The sequence below is a fragment of the Callorhinus ursinus genome, unplaced genomic scaffold (genome assembly GCF_003265705.2).
Source record: "Callorhinus ursinus isolate GAN/ISIS: 27379988/994484 unplaced genomic scaffold, GSC_fseal_2.0 scaffold19, whole genome shotgun sequence".
In the NCBI taxonomy this organism is placed as follows: Eukaryota; Metazoa; Chordata; class Mammalia; order Carnivora; family Otariidae; genus Callorhinus; species Callorhinus ursinus.
In genome coordinates this window covers 15,510,063-15,536,946 of record NW_027397081.1, presented here as the reverse complement: position 1 = coordinate 15,536,946, position 26,884 = coordinate 15,510,063, and the positions used below count along the sequence as shown (strand labels likewise).

At 51.9% G+C, this 26,884-nt stretch overlaps 2 protein-coding genes across 6 annotated transcripts; both read right to left on the bottom strand.

Annotated features, from left to right (window-relative positions):
• Positions 1-1,230: 1,230 nt before the first annotated feature.
• Positions 1,231-13,261, bottom strand: HINFP (histone H4 transcription factor). 3 transcript variants are annotated; one of them, XM_025893690.2, is made up of 10 exons: positions 13,135-13,261; positions 7,319-7,503; positions 4,838-5,067; positions 4,473-4,584; positions 4,145-4,297; positions 3,559-3,636; positions 3,351-3,471; positions 3,126-3,264; positions 2,910-3,034; positions 1,231-2,200 (listed from the first exon to the last, which is right to left on the bottom strand). In XM_025893690.2, the coding sequence occupies exons 1-10, from the start codon at positions 13,179-13,181 to the stop codon at positions 1,777-1,779; spliced, it is 1,614 nt and encodes a 537-aa protein (XP_025749475.1). In that variant the 5' UTR covers positions 13,182-13,261; the 3' UTR covers positions 1,231-1,776. The 3 variants fall into 3 exon arrangements, with proteins under 3 accessions (XP_025749475.1, XP_025749476.1, XP_073759941.1); XM_025893691.2 differs by lacking the exon at positions 13,135-13,261 and adding an exon at positions 12,673-13,101; XM_073903840.1 differs by lacking the exon at positions 13,135-13,261 and adding an exon at positions 10,348-10,455.
• A 3,357-nt stretch (positions 13,262-16,618) lies between these two features.
• Positions 16,619-26,385, bottom strand: C2CD2L (C2CD2 like). 3 transcript variants are annotated; one of them, XM_073903839.1, is made up of 15 exons: positions 26,280-26,385; positions 25,176-25,898; positions 23,058-23,153; positions 22,571-22,690; positions 22,292-22,402; positions 22,086-22,202; positions 21,880-21,991; positions 21,630-21,738; positions 20,736-20,800; positions 20,518-20,645; positions 20,251-20,425; positions 19,413-19,514; positions 19,153-19,289; positions 18,780-19,065; positions 16,619-17,719 (listed from the first exon to the last, which is right to left on the bottom strand). In XM_073903839.1, exons 2-15 carry the CDS (start codon positions 25,527-25,529, stop codon positions 17,508-17,510), a joined length of 2,124 nt encoding a protein of 707 aa, XP_073759940.1. In that variant the 5' UTR covers positions 25,530-25,898; positions 26,280-26,385; the 3' UTR covers positions 16,619-17,507. The 3 variants fall into 3 exon arrangements, with proteins under 3 accessions (XP_073759940.1, XP_025749519.1, XP_025749520.1); XM_025893734.2 differs by lacking the exon at positions 26,280-26,385 and having other exon boundaries at positions 25,176-25,911; XM_025893735.2 differs by lacking the exon at positions 26,280-26,385 and having other exon boundaries at positions 19,153-19,286; positions 25,176-25,911.
• Between the last annotated feature and the right edge of the window lie 499 nt (positions 26,386-26,884).

The following is a 26,884-nucleotide window of genomic DNA, read 5'->3' as shown; positions in this document are numbered from 1 at the left end:
ACCACAAAGTACTCCTTCAGCTTCACACCCCTTGTTTCCTCTACGTGGAGTAACTTGTCCACACCTTTGTACATGGTAGCTCTAATCACTTCCTCAATGACGCCTTTGCTGATCCCTCGCCCAACTAGTACTGCCTCCTAGTTAACGAAACCTGCTTGACTTCAATCACTCCACTTCTTCAGATCTTTCCTTGCCTCTGTACCACATGTCTCTTCAGGGCAAGTCCTGGGTTTTATTCTTCTTTGTATCTTTATTTATTTTTAAGATTTTATTTGACAGAGAGAGAGAGACAGCGAGATAGGGAACACAAGCAGAGGGAATGGGAGAGGGAGAAGCAGGCTTCCTGCCGAGCAGGGAGCCTGATGTGGGGCTTGATCGCAGGACCCTGGGATCATGAGCTAAGCTGAAGGCAGACGCTTAACCATCTGAGCCACCCAGGCGCTGCCACAATGCCTGGACTATGTAGGAGGAACTCAGTAAATGGCTGATGGAATTAACGAGATTTTTCTTTCCTAAATTCTTCCTGCAATGGGCATAGAGTTTTTGTGAAGAGAAATTAAATTTGGTCCTTTGTCCTTTGTGGGCAGCTTTCTGTCCAGCTAGGACCCCTGAGAGTATTTCCTTGACCACTCTGGAGTGGAAGCAACCCTAAGAATGGACACAGGGTGTAGAGAAGTGGCTAGATAGCCCAAAAATTGGTTCTTATTTCAGAGGGTTTCAACCTCGTTGAGAATCTAGTGAAAAACAGACCCTTTCCCCAGGAAAATGTATATTCAGACACACAATTTTCTAACTTGGTTCCTAAACCTAGAGTACCTGCCATTCCCCAGGCCTCCACCTCTACCGCCCCGCCCCCCGCCGAGGCTTCCTTCCTGGTCCCACAGAGCGGTCTGTGGGAGAATCCCTACGCCAGAGGAACTGGATATCTAACCAGGACTCAGAGGGGATGGCTATGGTGGCCAGGTGCTCTCCCTTCCTGACGAGGCCCATGTGTGCATTCTAGAGCGCTACTTCTGCCCACTCACAGGACCTCCATGGAGACAGTAGATGCTCTGAGAAGAAATGAAGAAGTTTCACCAAGGAGGTGGGGGGAGGGGAACAAGAGGAAAGTTAAAAACAAAAACAAACCTCAGTCACTAGAAGGAGAAGCCTAACTATTCAGCTCCTCTTCTGGGCAGCTGCATCTCCTATCTACTTAACAGCCACCAAACATAAGGAAGAAGAAATGAGTAACAGCCCAAGTGTTTCTTTTATTACCAAAACAACTGTTCCACACTCAATGCCTCCACTCCCATCCCTGAGGATAACCAGGAAAGTCCTTGGGGTTGTAGGAGCCCTTCGGAGGGAAAGAACCGCCTGGTTCACGCTGCCTTGGCTGGTTGTGAGGAAAAGGCCCTCGTAGGGACCAGTTACACGGCATCCCTGGACCTAAGGACCCCTAAAGATGGGAATGGGTGCGAGCTGACAGAGGATTTTAGTCACCGTTTCAGCGTGACTAGAGGGTTATGGGTAAGCCTGATACTAGCCCCTCTACAAGAACATACACAACCAGGGCATCCCCCTCAAGGAATCCAAACTCCTCAGGATCCCCACCAAACGTGGTATGGCAGAAAAGGGAAGTCTTTAGAGCCTGCTGCATGATGCAAGCCGGGTCCAGAGTGTACCGCATTGCTCTTGGCACCACTCTTAAAGGCCTCCACTGGCAGGGGCTGCCCACGAGGGGCACAGCCACCAGCCTGGCTCAAACCCGGGGCCTGGGGTTGAAATGGTCAGCCTTCACACCACCCGGACTTCGGGCTCCTCGGCTATTCCCTGAAGCTTTTCCATGATGTCCCCTGAGGGGGGCTCAGCGGCTGGCGGGGGCGCTCCTGGGGCTTCGGACAACACATAGTAGACGATCTCTTGCTCGCCTTGGGCGTTGGTCTGATTCACCACATGGATGACAGGGCTGGGAGTGTCCTGAGAGGCTGAGAGGCCTGTCCCCTCATTGCTCCCGCCCTCCTCTTCCTCTTCAGCCTCCTGCTGGGGTCCTGGCTCCCCTGGCACTGCTTCGAGAAGGATGCCCTGCAGGCTGCTCTCACTCAGTGCTGCTCCCAGGCCCGATCCCTCCTGTGGCTGCCGTAGCAGCTGCTGCGTGAGCTCCACGCTCTCGTAGCGAACCAGCTGCAGCCGCATGTAGCCATCTTCATGCTCCTTGTACCTGGGGAGGCGGGGGCGCATAAGGCAGAAACCACACGCGGGGCGGGGGGGGGGGCGTCCTGGACAGCGGCAAGGTGCGGGGCAGACGCGAGGGGTGGGACGGGCCCTGGGATGTTAAGTGATAGGAGCTGGAGACCAAAAAGGGCTTCATGAGAATATGTAGAAGACAAGAGGGAAGGAGCATTACTCAAGATGGAAAATCGTATGTAGAAACTTGAGAGGGAGGGAGGGAGAGGGGGTGGGAAAAGAAATGATCTGTGTTGGAAGGTGGGAGTGTCACAGCATTTATGAGATGGTCAGAACCCTTAGGCTCCAGTTCTGGTTCTCGCTGCAGGGCTTTGGCACCACATTCAAAAATTTAAAAAATCATCTCTGCTCCACCACTTTGTTCCTCGAGCCTGAATGGAGATAGTGGATGATCATCAAATTCAAAAAAATTTTTTTTAAGATTTTATTTTTTATTTGAGAGAGCGAGCGAGCGAGCGTGCACATGCACAAGTGGGAAGAAGGGCAAAGGGAGAGAAGGGGCAGAGGGCAGAGGGAGAAGCGATGCGGGGCTCGATCCCAGGACCCTAGGATTATAACCTGAGCTGAAGGCAGACGCTTAATACTGAGCCACCCAGGCGCCCCAAATTCGAGGTTTTTAACTTGTTGAAAAGATATGCGGGGGGAAGGTCTGTGAATCTAGAGGGCAGGGTTGAGAGACATACCGAAAACGGGGGTGCCCTGAGGGCCACTTGAACTGGTGCTTCTCACGAAGATGCACAGTGAGGTTGTTGCCCCTCGTGAAGCATTTGTCGCACACGTGACACTTGTACCTCGGCTCTGAGTCTCCCTGATGGGGAGGGGAGGGAGAGTGAGGCCAGCGCTTCATCCTGGGCTCCCCACACCTCTGCCAGCCCTCTCCCACCGACGGCCCCACTCACTTCATGCACTTTTCGGTAATGGGACTTGATGGAGCAGAGGGATCGCGCACTGAAGCTGCAGTTCTCAAAATCACACCTGTAGGCTGGCTCCTTGCTGTGGGTATCCAGGTGCTTCCGCAGGTCAATCAGATTCTTGCAGCTGCAGGGAGAGGTCAGGAGAGGCTGGAGGGCATGGGGGACACGGGACTGTGAGTTCTCGGCCTTCCAGCCCCTGGCTCCCCCTACCTGTAGTCACAACAGTCACATTTGAAGGGCCGGTCCTCACTGTGGCGAAAGCGCATGTGGTTGCGAAGGGAAGATGGCAGCGGGCAGGTCATATCACACAGAGGACACTTATAGTGGTTCACTGAGAGGAGCAGAGGGGGCGCTGTGATCTGAAGCCGGGCGGAAACCCGGAGGGAGGGCCAGGAGCTTGGGGGCTCTGGCTACTCACCGTGGTTACGCATATGGTCCCGCAGGAGCCGCTCCGTGGCAAATCTCTTGGAACAGTGAGAGCACTGGAAGCGCTGCTCTGGGGTGGGGCAGGCAGAAGACAGGGTGGGCTGCGGGGGGCGGGGCAGGGAGGTACAGAGAGGAGAGCAAGCCCAGGAGAGGGGAACCACCAAGAAAGGGGGAGTTTAAGAACTAGGGATGGACACAGTACCACTGAATGAGCCTGGGACTTGGGAGTCAAGAACCTGAATTAGAATCCCTGCTTGACCCCAAACTAGCTGTGCACCTCACTAGTGATTTAACCTGAGACTCAGCTTCGTCATCTGCAAAGAGGGGGACAAGAAGCACACCTCATGGGGCTGTGAGGATTCACTGGACAAAGAGACAGGACACACAATAAGCACTGAATAACAACATCTGATGATTCTCAGGCAGCCAAGGCTGTGGCAGGTGACTGAGCCCTAAGGACAGATGTAGCCAAGTTGCAGAGGCCTTCACTGTCCCCCTCTCCCAGGAACATGCCCCTAACCCCCACTGCCCCACGCAGGACAGCCTGCACCCACTCCCCTTCCTCTCTGATTGCTTACGATCCAACGAGGTCTGGCGACGGATGTGATCTAAGAACTTGGTGTTGTTGGCAAACATGCCCCCACAGGTGGGGCAGGCCACCACCTTCTCCTGAGTGTGGCTGCGGAGGTGCTCTCGAAGCTTCCGGCAGTCCTTGAAGGTGCAGGTACAGCCTGGGAAGGAAGGCCCAGTCACGCTCCAGCCACGGACCCCCAGAGCAGGCTCTGGTGCCAAGTCTCCAGCTGGCAGCCACCCTTACACCATGGGACTGGGCCCATACCTAGCTGCCTTAGGCCCTCAGCAACCCCAGGCGTTCTTTAAAGGCCAGATGTTAAGGAGCAGCCCTACCTTTCCAGCCACACAGCACGACATGGTTGTCCTTGCCGACTGCCTGGTATTCACAGCACAGGCTGTGCGCTTCCACGTGCCGATAGAACCACTCGGGATTGTCGAAGGAACTCTGTGCCAGGAGCAACTTGTGGTAAGGACTGAGGATGGGTAGAGGGCCTTTGACCCCTACGTGTCCAAGGGGGCTCCTTGGCTGTCTCCCAAATTAAGTTGGCGGGGACATAAAAGTTTGAGCAAGGGAGCTACCCAAAAATGAGATGCTAGTAGGAACCTGGCATACATAGGGCATCCCTGAAAGGGTCAAGGCTTCGTGAGCTAAGATCCCCAACTTCCTTCCGCCCCTATTCCCAGCACTGCCCGCTGACCTCACAGTGCTCCCACAGACACAGGAAGTGATCGGGGATGTCAGGGATGATGTTGCGACTCTGGAAGTCCAGGATGCAGGGGCTGAGGTTGGCCTGGCTCTGCAGAGCCTGCAGCCCCCACTGCTTCAGCTTGGTGTGGTAGCAGTGGAAGTAGACATGGCGGATGAGGTCAGCCGAACTGTCCATAGAACAAAAGCCACACTCCTGCCACAAGCAGGAGAATTCTTCCTCTGCATAAAGGGGTTTAGAGGTAAGAGTCTGACACTTCGCAAAGCTCAGCTCTCCTACCTACAGCACTTAGCAGCGGGAGAGGAGGCTGGACTCTGACCCAATTAGCAGCAGTTCATTTGGCAAATACCAGCAATTTAACCACCACCAATCGTGCCAGGCACTGGGGATATAACAAGTAAAAAGAGTCGCAGTCCTTACCCTCACAGCAGCTTTCAGTCATGGAGAAAAAACATTAATCAAATAACCACACGTATAAATATAAAACTGCAGCCAGTCACAAGGTCCATGGGGGCGGGGTCAGGGGTCTGGGATACTATAACATCGTCAGAGAGAGGTCATTTGATGTGGACAGAGATGACTTGGAAATGTCCCCATGTTGAGATGTGATGGGCGAATATCTGTAAACTAGAGGGAGAAGTGTGGTCGAGGCAGCAGGAAGGGTGTGTGCGAGGCCCAGTGCAAAATCTCCCAGAAGGCAAGTGTAGTTGGCAGGCGCTAGTCGCTCTGGGTTTCTGCCACTGCCTCCCACTCCTTCCTTCAGACCAGTCCTTTCTTTCCCCATATCCTGCCCAAGACCTGTCCACTCTGGGAAAGCCACTGACTGCTGCAGTCCACTGCCTAGCTCTCGAGCAGCTCTCTCCAAGCACATTTTCAATTCTTTATAGGGGTTTACTTGTTTTAGAAAGTAGGTACTTTAAAAACATATAAGGAGTGGGCATCTGGGTGGCTCAGTTGGTTAAGCGTCTGCCTTCAGCTCAGGTCATGATCCCAGGGTCCTGGGATCGAGTCCTGCATTGGGCTCCCTGCTCAGCGGGGAGTCTGCTTCTCCCTTTGCCCCTCTTGCCTGCTAGTGTGCGTGCGTGTCCGAGCTCTCTCTAAAACAAATAAATCTTAAAAAAATATATATATATACATATATATATATATATATACACATATGTATATATATATATGGGGCACCTGAGTGGCTCAGCTGGTTGAGCACCCAACTCTTGATCTTGGCTCAAGTCTTGATCTCACAGTCGTGAGTTCAAGCACCATGCTGGGCAAGGAGCCTATTTTAAAACACACACACAGGGCGCCTGGGTGGCTCAGTCGGTTAAGAGACTGCCTTTGGCTCAGGTCATTATCCTGGAGTCCAGGGATCAAGTCCCACATCGGGCTCCCTGCTCAGCGGGGAGTCTGCTTCTCCCTCTGACCCTCTTCCCTCTCGTGCTCTCTGTCTCTCATTCTCTTTCTCAAATAAATAAATAAAATCTTTAAAATAATAAAATAAAAAAATAAAACACACACACACCCTAATTTCTCTTTCATACATATATTATTTGACTTCTGAAACTATAACTTATAGTTCATAGTCACTTGACTTAAAACAGAATTTGAGGTAGGGGAAAGAGAGCTGCCTCTGTATTTTCTATAGAACAGAATTCTTTAAACTGTGTTGTGACCTATTAGTAACTGGAGAAATCAATTTAGGGGACTGCAAACCAATTTATTTTTTTTTTAAGATTTTATTTATTTATTTGACAGAGAGAGAGCGCACAAGTACGCAGAGTTACAGGCAGAGGGGGAGGGAGAAGCAGGCTCCCCACTGAGCAGGGAGCCCGATGTGGGGGCTCGATCCCAGGACCCTGGGATCACGACCTGAGCCGAAGGTAGACGCTTAACCAACTGAGCCACCCAGGCGCCCCACAAACCAATTTTTTTTTAAAGGAGGCTCCATGCCTAATGTGGGGCTTGAACTCATGACTCAGATCAAGAGTCACTCCACCGACCCAGCCAGCCAGGCGTCCCTCCCCATTTTTTTTTTTAAATAAAAAAGAACAAGATAGAACACTTCAGAGAGCATTTAATAAAGGCAAGGATTGTTTCAAGTATTTTTTAACTTTTGTGTATGGGGTTGGGATATGAAATGTATTCCTAACTGGTAATTGCAGTAAAGAAAACATCAAGAAGCATTACCAGAGAATCAGAAAAGCAGGCTGTGGACAGCTTGTACAATATGATCCTTTAAAAAAAAAATAAAACCATCCTTATGTATGTATATATGCAGAAAGACATCAAAAGAATGTTCACTAAAGTACTGTCAGTAATTGCCTTTTGATGGCAGATTCGTTCCGCTTACCCTGTTGAATCCGTTTTCTATAAGGCGTCCGTCTACCATGTTTTTTAAGCAAAAACGGCCTAAGTAGGAAAGTCCGGGTTTCCGCCTTCCTTGAGCTCTTTCCCCTTCACGCCCTGCCCCCTTACCAAGCGGGTCCTCCTCCTCCTCCTCTTCCTCCCCGGAGCCATGCAGGTGCTGCTGCAGGTGCTGAGTGACGTGCTCGCAGAACTCCTCCATGGCCGAGCACACAAAGGAGCAGGACCCCCACTCACACTGAAGCCCCAGGTTCTCCTTTCGGGGAACTTTCCCCGGGGGCGGCATGGCCTTCACCCTAGAGGAGAAAGAAATCCACAGCTGCAAGGATTCTACCAAGTGCCACTGGGGGTGAACGGCTGCCCAGCCTGCCAAGCACCAGGAGGCCTTTCTCCCATGACCCGTGAGAAACAGCTACTCCAGCTCAGGTCCTCAAACCCCTGGAGGCTGTCTGGTCTTCCTGCGAAGGGAAAACACACACTAACATTACTGAGTGTGTGCCCGGCACTGAGCTAAGAACTTGAACAGCCAATTTCTCACGAAGCTTCAGAGCAACAGGCCGAGAAGGAATTAATTATTCTGATAGAATGCAGAACAGTGTGCACAGGTTCAAAGAGATGGCTCTGGACAAGGAACAGACTTCAGATCCAGACTCCTGTGTCTACCACCTACTAGCTATGTGACCGTAGCCAGGGAACTTCACCCTTCTAATCCTGAACATCCTCAGCTTCGAAACGGGCATAACAAAACATTGTTTTTAATTTCACACTTACTGTAGGTCAAGCACCATATTAAGCACATTACATGATGTCACTGAATTACCAACACCACCCAATGAGGGAAGTACTATTTTTAACTTCATTTACAGATAAGAACTTCAGGTTCGGAGAGGTCAATTGGTTTGCTCAAGGCCAGACTAGTGGTGTGGCAGGGTTAGGTCAGGCTGACTCCAAAGTCCGTATTCTTTCTAACCCACAAGGCTTGCGGATGAGCCCAGAAGCAACTTACCTCTTACTGCATCCCATCCTAAGTCCCCGCCAGAATTTTAAACCACCATACAATCTGCCTTTGTCCAACCTACCCAGTGGTTACTCACGACTCCCCTAACATCCTCTGGACTAAAATGTCCAGGTGACCTTGAACAACAGACATTTGAAGTGGGCAGATCCATTCATATGCAGAGTTTTGCAATACTTTTGAATACATTGGAAAACTTCTTGGAGGTTTGCAACAATTTGAAAAAATTTGCAGACAAGCTGTGCGGTCTAGACATATCTAAAGAATTAAGAAAAAGTCAGGTATGTCACGAATACATAAATACTAGTCTATTTTAGAATACTAGTCTATTTTATTATTTACTATTTGTTATCTATTATTTATTATTTACTATCATAAAAAATATACACAAATCTATCGTAAAAAGGTATAATTTATCGGGGCACCTGGCTGGCTTAGTCAGTGGCGCATGTAACTCTTGATCTCGGGGTCATGAGTTCGAGCCCCACACTGGGTGCAGTACTTAAAAAACAATAAATAAGAAGAAGTTAAAATTTATCATTACACACACTTACAGACTGTATATTATCTTTTCATTTTTGATGCCTAGTGTTAGTAATACGTGTAACATCTGCAGTGTTTTGTTTCATATAAGACAATATTGGTGTAGGTACTGACAGATGATTCACCTTATAAAGAGCTCACATAAACTTACAGCATCGATAAATACAGTCCAGTACTATAAGTGTATTTTCTCTTCCTTATGATTTCCTTAATAACATTTTCTTTCCTCTAGCTCACTTTATTGTAAGAATATAGTACACAGTACACATAACATACAAAACATGTTGATCAACTGTTTATGTTAATGGTAAGGCTTCCGGTCAACAGTAGGGCTATTAAGAGTTAAGTTTTCAGGGAGTCAAAAGTTACACTTTGGAGCCTCCTGGCTGGTTCAGTTGGTGGAGCATGCAATCTTTTTTTTTTTTTTTTGAAGATTTTTTTTTTTTTTTTGCCAGAGAGAGAGAGAGAGAGAGAGAGAGAGAGAGAGAAAGTACAAGCAGGGGGAGTGGCAGGCAGAGGGAGAAGCAGGCCCCTTGCTAAGCAAGGAGCCCAATGTGGGACTCGATCCCAGGATCCTGAGATCATGACCTGAGCTGAAGGCAGATGCTTAACCATCTGAGCCACCCAGGCGCCCCTGGAGCATGCAATCTTGATCTCAGGGTTGTAGGTTCTAGCCCCCATGTTGGGTGTAGAGATTACTTAAAAATAAAACCTTTTAAAAAGCAAGCAAACAAAAAAACAAAAACAGGGGCACTTGGGTGACTCAGTTCAGCTCAGGTCATGATCCCAGGGTCCTGGGATGGAGCCCCACGTTGGGCTATCTGCTCAGCAGGGAGCCTGCTTCTCCCTCTGCCTGCCGCTCCCCCTGCTTGTGCTCTCTCACTCTCTGTCAAATATGTAAAATCTTTAAAACAAAACAAAAACAAAAAAAAAGTTACACGTGGATTTTTGACTGCACGAGGGTTGGCACCCCCACCCCCCGTGTTGTTCCAGGGTCAAATACAGATTCCATTTGAACATAAGAAGCCGTATCTATCCAGTTGATATTGTCCCTTGGGTACTTACAGCTCTAAGCATGCTTAGGCCTATAATAAATATCTGTTGAAGAAAGCTGAGTAAGAAACTGCAGGTTCTCCACCTTTAATATGCATACAAATGCAAAGTTCTCCAGCCCCTTCTCTAGAGTTTCTGATTCAGGATGCCCAGGGTTAAACCTAGAAATCTGTCCTTTTATCTCAGCACCCCAGTTCTGACACAGGCAGTTCCAAGAGCAGAGTTTGTGGAACAAAGAACAGTTTCCCTCATTAAATTAGAGTGACAGAGGACAACACTGAAAGCAAAAGTTCGGGGACAAGAGAGAACACTAACAGGGGCCTTGACTCTGCCCCTTGAGTGTCCTGGATGATGCCCCCCAGTTGCTGGTGCCCCTACCGTGGTAGGCCCTGGGAGGGAGCAGGGCACTGGTCTACCTGAAAGAGGTGGGAGCTCTGAAAAATACCACATACCAAGAGGGGGAAAAAAACAGAGAAAATACAAAATACATGAAACCCTTCATGCCCATAAGTACAAGAACCTACCGTACCTGCTTATCAGAGAAACCCTTTTTTAATCCACAGATTCTGCCTCCCCTCTGAGAAGAAGCCAGTGGCCTCTGACACTCTGAGGTGCACATGGGGCTGCTGGGCTGCTCTAGACTCACAGTGAACCCTATTAGGAAAAAAATGTTGACTATTTTTATGATGTTGGGGTAGGAAAAGTAGGGAAAGCCTTCCTAAGTCAGACATAACATCCGAAACCTCCTCTCTCGCCTGCCTACAGGATCAGGTCCACTTGGAACCGCACGCAAGGCTCTTCTCCAACCGGCCTCAACGTACTTCTCCAGAAACGGAGTAAGGAAACTACCACGACTGAGGCCCTACCATGAGTCGGCCCTGTGGCGAGCCCTCTCCCAGACTTCATTTCATCTGATGTAAGAGCATCCTGACTCTAAGCCAAAGATCATGCTCTTCCTTGTCCACACCGTGCTGCCGCTCTGGCTTCCTCTCCCTTCCGTTCATTCCTCTTCCTCTCTGACTCAGTCATCTTGGTCCCTATACACATTACATTCTCCTGAAACTCTCTGCCTGAGAAACTTCTACCTACCCTCAAGCCCAGTGTCCCTTCCTTGGTGAGTCCTTTCCCAATTCATCCAGGTACAGCTGGAGACTCCACCTGCTGTCCCCGGAGCACTGTGTACAGCTTTGTTAGTGCTGTTGCGACGGAATGGAATGTCTGTCTCCCTCAGACTAGGAGCTTCTCAGGGCAGACCATCGCCCCTGCCCTTCCCATTCCCAGCATTAGCACAGAGCTCTGTACGCTTCAGACAATCAATGTCAGGATCTGATCACATTCCAGGAAGCCTTCCTACATTACCTGCCCCTCAGATTACTCTGGCCTCTCGGTTCTATGGCTGGCCTAGCTAATACCAGAAAATCTCAACCCTATTTGTATGTTGCCCACGGTCATTTGATGTGTTCTATTCTCATTCACCCAACTGGACAATATTAGCTGCTTCTGAGCAGGAACCATATCACGCCCATCTGTGTCCATATACTGTGTACAGCACAGTGCCGAGCACAAATACTCTAAACATATACCTGTTGTTGGACTGGATAAGGCCCAGGAGGTGGGCTATCTAGGTATCTAGATATCTAGAATGACTTGAAACTTAGGTAAAGCTCCCTGAATCCCTCTTTCGCTGTCCCCCAGCGTTCTTTACTTTCTCTCCCTGCGCCCTGCTTGTCTCTACCCTGGGGAGCTGTGGGACAGTGACTATCTGGTCACCACTCCTCTTTCTGCAGGCAAGGAATACAGTGAGGCACCTTGTATACTAGAGAGGGCATTGGACCAGCTGTCAGAAAATCTGGGTTCAAGTTTCCTGTCTCAATTATTTTACTCTGCCTAGAATAATATAACATTCATTAAGTATCTACAGTAGGCAAAGCACTGTTCTAAGTGTCCTCTATGTATAAAAACTCATTAATACAACAACCCACCTACTGAGGTGTTATTATCCCACTTCACAAATGAGGTAATGGGCCCTGATAGGTTAAGTAATTTACCTAAGGCCACAGAGCTAGGGAGTGATGGAGACAGAATTCAAAGCCAGGGAGTTTGGCTCCGTTTTCCTCCTACACCTGCCATCTTCTCTCTCCTTGTCTGATTCCTTCCTCCCTATAGGCCTCCTATCTGTATACCCAATACCCCAAACATGTTTCAGTAAGTAGTTATTCCGTCAGCTTCCTCCAATAAACTGTGAGCTCCTACAAGCCTGGCCTGTGTCCTGTTCAGTTCTAAATTCAGGACCAGCACATCCTCATACAGTCTCTTTTAAAATGTTTAAGTGAACCTGTAACTTATTACTTTACTCTTCGGATAAATAACCTCGCTTCTCTGAACCTGTTTTTTTGAATGTAAAATGGGATATTAATATCACAACTAGTGATGGATTCAACAAACCTGGTTAGAAAGCGCCCCCATTTACTAGCTGTGTGCCCTCCCACAAGTTACTTCCGCCTCAGTTTTCCATGAAGCAGGGGAATCATTAAGCCTGTCTCACTGAATTGACTTATGGACTAAACTAAATAATGGATATTGAAACGCTTACCGTAACACCCTGCCAGAACTCAACAAGTGTTAGCTATCTGGATCCTTGCTTCTGAGGGTGAGACGCTCTAAGCACAATTCTACAAGACGTTCAACAAAGGGACAACCAGAGGAATTCCTAATACTTCTTTTCATCTGGAATCACAGTAAGAAGCAATCAGCAAATACTTAAGAGTATATATTTTAACGCAAGGCACCAAATTAACCAGAACGCTATTCAAGAAAAGGAAGAACCTATGTCCTGAACCTCCTAAGGACTCACAATTTGACCGAAGAGATGACAATGACGTGTGACGACAACCGCCAAAACAAAGCGCCAATGAGGGAAGTCAGGACCGAAAGAAATCCCAGTGCATAGGCGAAGCGGGGAAGACTTGCCCTACGTGGCGGGGCCCGGGCCCCTGAAACACCGGTAGAATTCGAAGAGAAGGAGACCGTCCCGGCAGGTAAAACCTCTCCCTCGCAGCCCCGCAGGCTTCCCGGAGTCCTTCTCCCACTAAGGCATGGCGGTGACCATGTCTCAGCAGCAGCGAAGCCCCAGACGAGAAAGCAAGGAGGTTCGAGTCGGGGTTAGGGGCCGGGGGCACTGCAGGCGCCAGGCAAACCGACGTGGCCGAGCTGCGAGAGGAAGCCTCGCCGAGGTGACTAAAGAAGAGCCTGGCCCCGGCAGCCTGCTCAGAGCGCACCCCGACGCTCCCCCTACCAAGCCCGGAGCCCAGCTTACCGTCCCTCGGCTGCCGGCTCTCTGCAACTCTTCCCACCTCGGACCATCTCCGGAAGGGCGCTTGAGCGACGGCCAGCGAGAGCCAATTGCCGCTCTCGGATTCCTCTAACAGCCAATGGCCGCTGCGACTGACGGAACCCGTGCGCGACCAAAATACGGAAGGGGCGGGAGTGAGGACCGGCGGGCTGGGGGAAGGTAGCGTTGCTGGCGCCGCGGGGTTCCAGGCGAGGCGCGGACTGGGATCCCAAGGCCTCGAGTTCCCTCAACTGCGCAGGCTCCGCGCTCGGCACCTACTGGGCCTGCGCGGGGCTCGAGCTCAGCGCCTAGTGGGGTCTCTCCTTCCGCGCGCGGCTTACTGCGTTAGCTGCCGGCGAGCTCAGGGAGGAGGAGCGGGAGGCGGTGGCAGCTGCGCTCAAGGATGCGTGCGCGGAGCTGTCAGCCCCTCCCGACCCGAACTCGATCCTACCTCTACCCGTCACCCTCTTACTCTGATTTCTTAAATATCGGTATTCCTGTGCCATCTTCTCTTTCCCCCCACCACCTCTCCTCTGCCGAGGCTCAGTGAACAGCCATGTTATCCATCCCCTCCTTTAAGTCGGAAAGCCGGTAGTCCTCCCTGATTCCTCCCTCATCCGTTACCTACGATCCTCCGCCAAGCCCTGTGAATTTTACCTCCTTAAACACCGGAGCTCTCAAAATCACCCCCCATCCTTCGCCGCCTCCTCGCTAGTCTATTAACGACGCCCAGCCCGATGTCTACACTATCTGGTTCCCTTGTATGCACTCTTGCTTCCCTCCAAGACATTGCTCACGGAGATCTGATTAAACCACCACCCCGGTTTCAACGCGTCAACGCCTTCTGTTGCCTCGAGGCAAAAACCCCAAACCATACTGAGGCTTTCTAGACCCTTCAACATCTGAGTCCTGTATATTTCAACCGTGTCTTTCGTCCTTCCTGCCCTCATTTTCTGCTCTCCAGCCCCGAGTTTCTTGCAGTTTCTCCACCACACCTAGCCACCTTTTAACCTTTCCTGCCTTGTACTTGCTGTTTCCTCTGCCTGGTGCCATCTTCCCCCTGCTCCCCCTCTGACATGTATTTGATTGACTCCTACTCGTTCTTCTGGTCTCAGTGAAGATGCTTCTTTTCCCAAGAAGTCTTCCAGTAAGGCAGGGCAGGGATTGTATGTGCTCTTCACCTTCATGACTCCCATCACTTAGCCTAGCAGCTGAAACATTAAGGGTTCAAGAGGTATTTGTTAAATAATGTACCTTAGTAAAGTTCATTGGGCTTGAGATTTATTTTGTTACATTTTTCTGTATTTTCTAACCTAAAATAAGCCTATATGATTCATATAATCAGAAAACACATTAAATGTTCAATATAAATAAAAGACACTTAAAAATAACAAAGTCAGAGTAAAATCGGAAATTTGTGCATAAAAAAATTTGTGCATGAAGTTTGTTACTAACAGTGGATTATAGCATTGTCCCTATTTTAAAATAGAGTTTTTAAAATATAATTCAGAAGTAACAAAAATATACTTTATCAACTTCATTCCTTCAAAAGCACAGATAGTAATACACAAAATGCCAGCCTTCTTTTAATTCAGACTTACACCGCTGAAGATGGTTCTTAGCTTTAATTTAGCAATTTCATGAGGAAAAATTTCATTCACAGAGCTATGTAGACTCAAAACAATTTTTACAGGGCAAAAGTTTCAGGATAGCCCTGGGATCCACACATCTCCAAAACTTGAGACCACATCTTGCTGTCTAGCTTATCTACTTCCATCTCAGTCTGCTTCTCTTGAAAACAAGCTACAATTTTGGTTGGATAATTCAGACACATCCTGAGATTTGTTCTTTGAAAGCTGCCACAAAGACTTAAAGCATAATTCATACTCATGAAAAGCTGTGGCTCTCTTCTGAAAGTGTAAAATGGATAAAGCTGATCAAATAATCTTTTGTATTTCTTATACATTCATTAAAAAAAAACAACCACCTGTGTTTGAAATGTGATCCAGTTCTTTACCATAAACTATGTGATTCCATTGAGCTCTGGGCAGCTCGGCACTAGAAGCTGAGTACAACTTCCAGTTACCATCCACTCAATCCACAGATCCAGTGGGAATCTGAACACTTGCCCTCCCGTCAACAAAAGTTTATTGTAAAATTTCGAGATCAGTGTGTTTGGCTATCTTGGCATCTTGGTAAATAAGCTGCTCCTCTGTGAGCTATTAAGAGTTGCCCTTCGTAGATCAAGGGAAACAGCCTGGTAAATCTCTTGAGTTTTCATGACCTAGAGTTGAGCATATCACTATACAAATTAACCAAATATCCATACTCTGCCACGTACTAAATATCCTATATTCGGGGGCACCTGGGTGGCTCAGTTGGTTAAGTGTCTGCCTTCGGCTCAGGGCAAGTCCCAGGACTGAGCCCCACATTGGGCTCCCTGCTCAGCGGGGAGTCTGCTTCTCCCTCTGCCCCTCACCCTACTGGTGCGCTCTCTCTCAAATAAATAAATAAAAATAAAAATCCTATATTCTGTGACTAGTATGGACAGGACATGCTAAACATCGACAGTTCCATGCTGCCTACCCAAAGGCATGTGCCCCAAACCCCCTGTGATGTAAGTTAGTCAGAATGGTGAGGCTGGACGTGACCTGAATGATTATCTAAGCCACTCTCCATTTTAGGGATGAGGAAGTAGAGATCCAGAAAAGAGAAGTGGTCTGCCCCAAGGTCACTTGGTGTGTCTGTGGCATACTCAGGCTTTCTGTCCCTGGTCCAGGGCTGACATCCTGCTGCAGCTTACCTGGTTCAAATCCTGGGTCAGGTCCCACAGAACATGAACCAGGGTGTAGATTTTGCTAGTATCCGTAACTCCCTGAAACTTGCCCACACTTAGGAATGAAAGACTTTTCAGTATGCTGAAACCCTTTTAAAACTTCCCCCTCCCAATCTGTCTCAGAATTCTGAGGCAACAGTTAGCACTTATTCAGCACTGACCATATGCCAGCAGAATTGTAAGCACTTTATGCATTTACTTCTCAGCCACAACCAAGGGATAGCTACTATCACAGTTCCCATTTTACAGATGAAAAAACTGAGACACTCTGTGGTATCGTAACTTGCCCAGGGTCACACAGGTAATTAGAGGAGCTGAGATTCAAATCTAGGCCATCTAGATCCAGAATCCATGCTTAGGATTCTATTATATCCTGGAAGGAGCAGCTTATTCAAGAAAGGGGAATGAAGATGGCTTTTTTCTCTGATTGACGTTTTTTGCTATGACTTCACCCTTCAAAGTCTCGTTCTCCCATTCTCTCTCTACTTGTCCCTTCTTCCCTGCAGGAACTTCTCAGCAGACCCCATATGTGTCGTTTACCCTACCTCACTATCTGGTCCCCTGTCTCTGACCACCCCACCAATGCCCCAGCCTTGCTGCTCACTCACCTTTCAAAGGATAACCATTGTCCAGTTTGTAAACTCCAATTTGACTTTAATTTAATAAATTAAATTCCAAGCCATCACACAGCAATGGACATCATCATCTCCCAACACACAGAGGTATAGCCCTGCTCTTGCTCCATCATCATCACAGTCTTTAATAAAGCCCCTGAAAGCCATTTCTCTGGGGAAGGCTTCCATCCAGCTCCTGACTCCCTCCTTCTGACAGAGCCACTGCTCACGGAGAAGGCATCAAGTACAAAAACAGTAATAAAGGGGAGGGAGGGATGAGGAGCAGGAGGGGAGGCAGGGAGGTGGGGAGTACCTGCCCCCCATCCAGGGCACCGGCTCGGGCTTTCTGTGAGCTGCCAATGTCCCCAGAGGCAGACACTGGTGCTGGTTGGAGTGGGGACCTGAGGGAGACATGGGAGTCCTGTCCCAAAGGGAATTAATTGCCTACCCTCCTGGGACAGGAAAGAAGGGTCACCTGGGAGAGATGCCCTCTCTCATCTGTTCACTGAGGGTCCTGGACCACACATATAAATAGAAAAGAGAATAAATAGGGGAGGAAGGACCAGCTGAGGAGCTGAGCACCCTGGGACTCCTCTGAGGGGCCAATGTCAACAGCAGGCAACCGGTTCTGAGAAATGCCCACACGTGCCAGGACAGAGCCCTCCTCTACTCCCAGCCACCCACTCCCTCTTCTGTGTCCTCAGCAACGGGTGCCCGCCCCCTCATGCTTCCCGTTGCAAGTAGCCTTCCAACCGGCCCCACAGCCCAGGGTGGACAGGGCTTCCTGGAACCCAGAGGGCTTCCCTGGCCCAGGCTGTTGGGAATCCAGGAAGGGGAACGGAAGAGGATGTGGGGGGTGGGCTGAGAGGACTCCTGCCCTCTCCTAGCTCAGGAGGTGGGAAGGGCCCTCAGAGCTGGGGGCTGGGATTGCCATTGGCCTTGGGTTTGGATTTGAAGGAAAAGCGCTTGATAAGGCGGCGAGAAAAGCTGCCAGCCTTCTTTCGGACACTGGGTGTGGCCGCCGTATTGGAGAGGTCATCGTGTGATTGGCTCAGACCAGCTTCCTTCTGTCGAGGCCTCCGGCGGAAGATAAGCTTCGTGCCACTGCGCAGGAAACTCACTGTGGGGGGAGAGGGGAGGCTGAGGCAGAGAGAGGGGCAGGGCAGACATGGGGTGAGGTGGGGAGCAGAGAAAGGACCAAGCGAGGAGGGGTCAAAGATACAGAACAGAACCAGTTCCTTTGTCTAAAAGCCAGGCTTCCTTAGAAAAGAAAGTAGAGAAAAAACATGCCTTTTATCTTTCCTGAGGAAAAACTGGCGGTGCTCATGGGATTGTGTGCACCCTCTGACTGCCGCTGAGCAGCAACGTCACGGGGTTGCTGCTCTGCGAGGCCAGACTGACAACTGGGCCTCTTTACTACAGAAAGACAAAGGCTGAGTAGAGGGGATTCCTAAGAGCCCCTAAAATCATGGAACGACAAGGTGGGTGGGCACTGACACATCGACCAAATTCCAGGATGTGAGCCGGAAGCAGGGCAGCTAGAAAACCTCAAGGAGGTAAATTCAGGACCAACATAATGAGAAAAGTGTTTACACAGCAGGCTTTGGACTTAGGAATCTCATTATACCAAGAAGTGATGCAGACTTAAGTCACAGTTAAATACATTTGTGGTTGATAGACTCATTGGCAGAGGGATAAAGATGTGTGGGGGTGAGCCCCTCATCTTTAAAAGTTAGAAAAGTACCACGACTATCCATGGGCCAGCCATGTCACTGCTAGAAGGACACTCCGAGAGTTGACCCAGGGTAGGATTTCTTATACTCATAAGGAAGAGAGTACAGAATGGAAGGGGGATAAAGAAAAAAAAAAAAAAACACAACAATAGGAAAGAAGATATATGCTTAGACCCAGGAAGGAAGAAAAGTGGAAGTTAAGGGAAATACTCTGGCATTCCTCCCTGTCACTGGCATCTGTCAGATCCAGGCCAGGACCCTAGGCAGTAAGTTCCCCTTCTCCACTCTGTCTTGGCTGAAACAGGCTGGGAACTCTGGGGATCCCTCAGCGGAGGAAGGGGAAGGCAAACTGGGTTGAGAATCCCATTCCCTTAAGTGTCCAGTAAGACCCAGGTCCTGATACTGGGCATAAAAGAAGGGGAGGGGGTGCTGCCAATATCTCCCCACCTTTGTGATCCTTGAGGCTGCGGGTCTCCAGCGCACCAGTAGACCCTGTTTCCGACTCAACATCATCCACAGATGGCCTCTCAGAAATGTCCGAACGTGTTGTCTCATCTGCTTCCTGGGCGCTGGTGGGGCTGGAGAGGGCATCGAGGGGTCCTGGGGACATGGCTGGTGGGTCTGAGGGTGGTGAGGAGGGACCTCCACTGGTTCCTGCATCATCCTGCATTGAGGCATCCAGGGATGCCGCATAGCCCAGAGATAGTGCCAACTCGTCCTGAGCAATGGGCACCTGGTAGGAGGAACACATTTTAATGGGCAGGAGTGACCCATCAGGGCTTTCTCTCTATCCCAGCTCCTCTCCTCAGAGCCACGTTACCTTGGAAACGCCAGAGATGATAAGAGTGCTACGCTTGGTGGGTGTCTTTTTGGCTGCCCGCCCGCTGGGCTCAGTGAGCTGACGAATCGCTGTCTCTGCTACAGGGTCCAAGCCGTTGGAAAGGTGGCTCTCCCCTGCTGGGGGGTACAGACGATGGATAACCTGACTCTTCCCCGGCTCCTGGGTCCCACGCAAAATGGTTTTTTGACTCTGGGGTCCCCGTGCCCACCAACACTCACACTTCCCGGTCCCCCACTCACGGCTGCTGCTGTGGGAAGCACTGCTGGGGCCACTGCTCTCACTCAGCACAGTTGTCGTCTTCTCGGTCACCTCCACCTTGGACGGGGAGCGGGAGGGGGAGTCTGGTGGGTGGGGGAGGGTCAGTGAGCTGGGAGGTGCCTTAAAGTGGCCCCCACCCCCTACTGTCTTTACTGAGATGCAGGCTTTGGCTGACTCAGAGGGCAGGGGTGACTAAGGGACAGTCAATCACACGGGTGATTAATAAGATGCCAGGGGGGCAAAAAGACACCACAGGACACCAATGGGAGTGTGGGGAAGTGCCATGGGGCCCACCCAGGGTGTGGGGAGAAGCCCTGAAGATGCTGAGAGTGCCCAGAGATGGCACAAGGGTCCCCTGGGGGCAGAGAGAACCCCGTGGGACCCCCCCCAGAGATGGGAGGAATGTCATGGAGGGCCCCCAGGAGTGAGAGAAGTATCACAGAGGTCACTGGGTTTGTTGGTGGATCCCAAAGGTGCTAGAAGGTTGAGGGTAGAGGGAGGGACAAGTAGGCAGTTGGGGCCGCAGAAAGGGCCAGCAGGAGACCTGTGAAAAGTCAGTGGGGAACGCGGGAGGTGGAAGGGCGAGAAGCCGGCAGGAGGGCCCAGAAGACCCAGGATCCCCAGGATCACAGCGGGAGAGGAACGGTGGGGAAGAGGAGGGATGTAAGGGGAAGCCTGAGAGAGATGATTAGCTAGTTGTGGCTGGAAAACAGGAGGAGCTAGAATTAGGGCTTCCCTTGCCCTTCCCTTGCCCTTCCCTGTCCCACACGGGTCTGCAGGCAGGGGCCCCTGGCTCGGACTGGGCTCCCTTCTCTTTACCTAGTTTCCCTTCTACACGGGGCCGGGACTGGACGGTGGTGACTGTGGTCACAATGGTGCCATCAGGCATGATGGTCCGGTCTAGCTCGATCTTCTTGGTGGGTGTGATGCTGGGGCGTGGAGTGGAGGGAGTGGGAGTGCCCAGGTTCCGGGGGGAGCCCTCCTCATACTGAAGCTGCCGAGGGGGAGGAAGAGCAAAGAGGCGGGGCCTCAAAGACTGCCCTTCCCCAGTGTCCTCCCATCTTCCCCCTAGGCTCAGCTTCTCACCTCTACTGCCATGGTGGCCGCCGGTCCCAGGGCTTTCCCCGGCCCAGGGGCGAGTGGGCATAGCTGTCTTCGGGAGAGAGGTCTGGAAGGGGGCCCCACAGACAGTGTGATCTGGCCCAAGAGTTCAGCTGCGGAAAGGGACAGCATTGTGAGCTGGGCCCATGACCAGGCCCCACTTAGCACCCACCTAGAGGTGCTCCTTCCTGCCCGATACTCACCGTCTCCACAGCTGTTGCTCCTCAGTACTTTGAGGCTCAGCTCCCGGCTCTGGGGGCCCAGATCCCTGTGGCCAGGAGGAGGTGGGGCAGGGAGGGGGAAGATTAGCAAACCACACCCACCCTCAAACTGACCACAGTCCAGAGGCAAAGAGAGATGTACATAAATAAAATGGAACGAGAGCTCCGATCAGATTAACTCCTGCCGCCCAAATACTCTCTTTTCCTGGGGCACCTGGCCGGCTCAGCTGGAAGAGCAGGTGACTCCTGACGTCAGGGTCATGAGTTGGAGCCCCACGGTGGGTGTAGAGATTATTTAAATAAATAAGACTTTAAAAAATTAAACAAACAAACAAACACTGTCTCTTCCCAGGAGAATGGGATAGGGCTCTGCTCGGGATGCTGGGCATGGATCCTCCTCAGGCCCTCCCTGTCTCTCTCTCTCTGTCAAACCACCCCTTTTCCTTTGCTCAAGCTGTTTCCTCTGCCAAAAACATTTTTCTGTCACAGTCTGTTGAAATCCTATTCTTGCTGTAAGGGGTGGTTTAAACACCACCTCCTCCATGAAGCCTACTCCGATCTTTATTTCCCCATGGGAATTAATCTCCCCCACCTAAGCATGCCCACGGCACCTTGTGTAAATCTTGACTGGAGCCCTTATCCCATCTTCTTTATGTACCTCTGTCTCTGCCTGGAGCCTGCAATCAACTCAGGAGTGGGGGTGTATCTTGGTCATGTTTGTATCCCCAGGACCTAGGCCAGGGCCTGGCATACAATCAGGGCTCACAGAAGCGTTTACTAAGAGTAGAGCTGATTCATGCCAGGGCTATGCTGGAAGGGTTTGATCCTCAGTCTGCCCATGAGAGCAGGGGTGGGGATGGAGGAGTCACTCCTTACAGGGCCAGGTCCTCAGTCCACTCCACGTCAGGACCAGCGCTCATGGGCTTGGTCCACTTCTGTTGCACCGGGTTGTCGAGCTCAGCTACACAGCACAGTTCCCCTGTGCCTGGGAGGAACCAGAAATTAGACGATGCTCAGATCAAAGATGGGAAGCCACTGAGGAATAATGAAGCCACACCCTTAGCAGAGGGCAGGGAGCGCCTGCACCCATAGCCTTGGCAGTCCCCCAGCTGCTTCTGGCTCTCACCTTCCAACTCACTTCCCAGGTGAGACGCTCGAAGCTGCCGTAGGAATAACCGGGTAGGTCTGGAGATGGCTGGCTGTGCCTGGGGCACCACAGGTGGCTTCTCACTGGGTACCTAAGAGCAGAAGGAGGTAAAAAGAACAGGCATCCCAACGTAGCACACTGGGGACGCTCCGCTTACAAACTATTTGCTTTGAGGGCCTACTTACCGGGCCTCCAGGCGCAGAGCAAGCCCTGAGGTTGACCATCATGGCCGGCTGGGTGCTGACAATGGTGTCCTCAATCAATTCTTCAATGGTGGAGAGCTCCACTTGCTCCTCGCCTCTCTGCACAGCAGAGGAGAACAAAGAGGTGGGGCCCCCAGCTCTGCATTGCCTCCCTGCTCTGCCTCTTCCTCCCCGCCCTGCCCCCTTACCTCCCTGGCCTGCAGCTTGGGAAGCACCGTCAGGCTGAGGTCTGGGCGATCAGTAAAGGCCCAGGACACGAGCAGGCCCTCGCCAGGGATCTCCTCCAGGCTGACTTCCAACTGCGGGGGATGGACAGAGGGACTAGGTGGACTTGCCTCATGCCTCCAACGACTCCCTATTCCCCAGGACCCTCCCTTCCCCAATTCTGCCCCAGAGAGGAAGCCAACTGCAAGGCTGAGGCCTTGAACTGCCCCCTGCCCACCTCGGTTCCCCACATCCCCCTCCACCTGTGTTGGTGGCAGTGTCAGAGTGACGTGGTAGGTCTCCATGGAGACGGCAGCGGGGGACTGCTGGGTCACAGAGACTGGGAACATCACCTCCTCAGCAGAGAGCTGGCAACGCAGCACCTGAGACCGGCGAGGCACAGAGGCAAGGAGGGTCAGGCGCGGAGGACGGGGGCTCAGCGCTGCTTTGCTCTGCCATATGAAGACCCCTCCCCACTCTCTTTTCCTTGAGACTTCACGTCTTTGGGGTCACAAGCCCACAGAAGAATTAAATAAAAGCCAAAGTCTCCTCTCTCCAGAAAAATGCAGATATACACACGTGTGCTACATTTGACATGTCACTTGAATGCGACTCTCAGCCCTCCTGAAGCCAGTCCTTGGACCCTGAAGGCATTCAGAGACTCCAGGTCAAGAGCCCTCAGACTGAAAGGAACTCTTGGGATCAGCCCGCCTCAGGCCCTGTGGAAGGCAGCGCCCATCAAACCCTTACCATGGTGCGGTCCGATTGGTCTACGCAGGTCACATGACCAATGCTGGCTCTGGGTGGGACTTGGGGCACCTCCTCAAAGGTGATTTGGATGGAACTCTGAGGGAGTAATGTGGACACAGGATCAGGTCTCTGGAGCTGCCCCCCACAGGGCTGGCCTGCTCAGTTGCTGGCTGGGCCCTGGCACTGCAGAGGCCTCAGCTGCAGGCTGGCTTCTGGCCCCTCCTTGGCTCAGGGCTTTAGGACAGGAAGTGTTCCCCTAGAACCACACCCCTCTGGGTGAGCAGCGAGCGCCACACGCCCAGATGCCCAGGGCCTGCAGTTGCTAGATCACCTCAAAGATCAGATCACCTTGAGCGGAAGACCCTAGATTTCTCCTGGAATTACCAGGAGCCTCCCTCTTCTCCCCTCACCTCCCTCTTCATCCCCCAACTTACCCCCGAAGAAAGGCGTGAATAGAAAAAAAATAATAAAGGTGTTGGTTGGTACATACATATAACTGGGGAGAGAGCGACATGGCTGAGCTAAGGGTAAAAGCAGCAGGGCCACTTATTCAAGACAAGAGCTGAAGAAATGAGGCTAAGGCTTCTTCCAGATAAATAGGATGCGAGAATCAAGGGTATGACCCTATTCATATTGTTGGGGTTGAAGACTAGCTCAGCATGGCCTTGGGGAACTTTCCCAGAGGGACTGGGAAGAGAAGCAAGCTCAGAGGGCTCAGGGGTCCAGGGGCCTAGCTAATTCCTCAAGGCAGATAGCAGGGTGGTATTAGGCAGCAGAAAGCTGCTTAGCTTAGGTCTTGAAAGAGCTTCCTAATTCTTACACAGCAGTGAAAACAGCCTACTGAAGCCCCATTCAGAGAGCAGGATGGGAAGAAGAATTGGGGAGGGAGCACAAATTGAGCTGGCAGCCCTTCCTTGGGTCTTGGGATGAGAGGAAATAAATTCACAGGGCTCGTGTGCCTGGCAAACCAGGGAATACCAACTTCTCTGCTCCTGTCATTGGCTTGTTTGAAGGCCAGGCCCAGGGAGATAGGGAGATGGGGAGATGGATGCTTGGAACCCCAATCTCCCCACCCCTTGCAAGGGAGGCCAATGTCCAGCTGAGTCAGCTGTCCCAAGGAGTTGCTCCTGACCTAGGGACAAGGTACAGGAAGAACTGGGCGGAGGGATGAGTTCAAGGTGTAGACTAACAGATGCCATCTGGCTTTCGGCTGGCTAGCTGGACAGAGGAGACTGAGCAACTTCTTGTATGGACACTTCCACTTCCAGGCATCTGGGGAGCTAATAAAGTCCTAGTGGGAGCTAGAGCTGGAGAACCCTCTGGGCAGGGGGCTGATAGGCGGTGAGGGCGAAGAGAGACCGCTGGGCCAGGATGGTAGAGGGCCCCATGACAAGGAGGCCTCTACCTCCCACCCCACCTCAGTCTTATGACCATGCTTCCTGCCCTACTTCCTGGGAGACCAGATGCCCATGGTGCAATGGGAGGAAGTAGGCTGGGCTGGTTTGTGACTGACCCTCAAGGGGCAGCTCCAGGCTCATCTACTGAGAAGGGCATGGACTATTAATCTGCTCTCCACCTTAACAACTTTTCCACAATATATATGCTGCAGGTCAGCAAAAAGAAGGATGTGTTAGTCTGTATCAGTGAAATTACTAAGGGCTTGGGGGTGGTGGTGGTAATTCAGGCTCCTTGGGGATCTATCTGCCTGGTCAAACCAGGGATATGGGGCATGAAATGTTAACTGGGTGAGGTGGCATGAGGACCAGGCAAATTCCTTCTGCAGGTGCACCTGTTTCCCTTCTATCCCCAATCCTCCAACACAACCTGCACCCAGGCTACATGTTAGTGCCCTCAGGCCCAGGGATTAGCGTTGCTATGAGAACAGCAACTTGTGCTTGGGTTTGGAGCCAGAGAATACCTCCACCACAGAATAGAGAATTTGGGACACAGCTAGATTTCTACAACCTCCAGCCCCACCTGCACCCTTTTCTCTAATCCCGGAGGAGAAGAGAAGCCATAGCCATAGGGTTCTCCAGTTGATCCCCACCCCCATTCGGCCCTCCAGGCATAAGGAAAGGTTGAGTGAGGGGACCACTTAGGTGCTCCTGTCCAACTCACCCCGTCCCTGCAGGCCTGCTCGTTCAGCGCTCGCACCCAAGCCCGTTGCCAGTTCTCTCGGAAAGACTTGAAGGCGAAGAGCGACGCCAGGAGGCCCCGGACGCCTGGCTCCTCGGGGACGCCGGCCCGGGTCGGCCGCAGCCGCAGCAGCGAGCGCCACACGCCCAGCTCCCGCGGGAAGCCCGCGGGCTCGGCAGCTAAGGCGGGTCCCGGCCCCCGGCCCCCGCGGGCCCGCGCCTGCCACAAGCCCCGGGCATACTGTAGCAGCCAGCCAAACACCGTGAGCAGCGAGGCGGCGAAGAGGATCAGCAGGGCCGCCCAGCCCACGTCCTGCTGCCCCCAGCCCGGATCCATGCTCCGCGCGGGCTCCGGTCCGGGACCCGGCTCGGGCTCAGCCGCTGCCCCGGGGGAGCATGGCCCGGGCGGGCCGCGGGGCGGGGGCGGGCTCCCCCGGGGCTGGGCGCGCGGGCTCGGGGGCTCTGCGGGGCTGGGTGTCCGGAACTAGTGGGTGCCACAGATCGACAAGAGGAGTCCTCGGGGGTCGCGACGCCGGGGTCGCTCTCTGCGCGGTCCGGTTCCCTCCTTGGTTAGTCCGGCAGTCCGACCTGGGTTAGTCTCCGGCCAGCGTCCGACTCCTCCCACGGCGCGGGCCCTGCCGGACCCGGGCGGGGACTCGTCTGCAGAGACGTGCGGGCTCGCGGACCGGCACCGGCTCCGGAAGGGCTGCGTGCGCAAAGCTGACACTGACAACACGGCCGGCGCCCCGCCCCCACCCGCCCTTAAAGGAGCCGCACCCGCGCTGGGCGGAGCTTGGCGAGCCCGGGGCTCGAGGAGCTTAGAAGAGGGAGGGAGGACGACACAGAGGGGAGGAGGTTCCGGGGTTGAAAATAGGCGGGATCTTTGACCACCCCGCCCCATACTGAAATTGGGATACACCCCTTCCCCTGAGCTCACAGCAAGAGTAACTTCAATCGCTCGAGATACCGCCTCTGATTTCCCCTGCGCAGCTTAGATTTCTATAGTTTGGACGCATGTGGGGTTAAGAAGGACCCGAACCCCGTGGATAGCATCGCCCCCTTCTCCCAACACCCCCAGGCTCAGCACCTTCTTTGGTTCCCATTTCTTGGCCTAAGCTAGGCCCTGGGTGAGTAGGTGCAGAGCATCTGTCCTAGATAGAAGTGCCTGACAGAGGTCCTGGAGACACCGACCAGAAAGAACTTGAACCTGGTAGAGTCAGAATAAAACATGGAATATTAAGCCCTGTCCACCACCACCACCTCCCTTCCACTAGGAGCTAGGATTCAGGAACACCCTATTAACCTCCTTGCTCCTGTGGGTTTGTTCTGGAGATATTTCCCAAGCCTGGGGCTGCTTCTGTTTTTAAAAATAATATATTTCCATAGTAACAGCTCCTGCCTGTGGAGCACGTGTAGAAGAGGCGGTAATGAGAAGGGAGCTGGCGGTGTAGCAGTGGGCTATCAATAGATTCAGCCAAATTATGTGATGCCATCCAAATATGTGATATCCCAACAAGCACACACAAAATGATGCTATAGATACACTCTGGCCTCAGGATCCATCCCTTTTCCTCGATTTGAGGGAGTAGATTCCATCTCTATAGGACAGGGGCTTGTCATTTTCTTCTGAAGGGAGGGGGAGGGAACTCTTGCATCAGGATTCAAAGGAACCCCCATTCCCCAAGAGACACT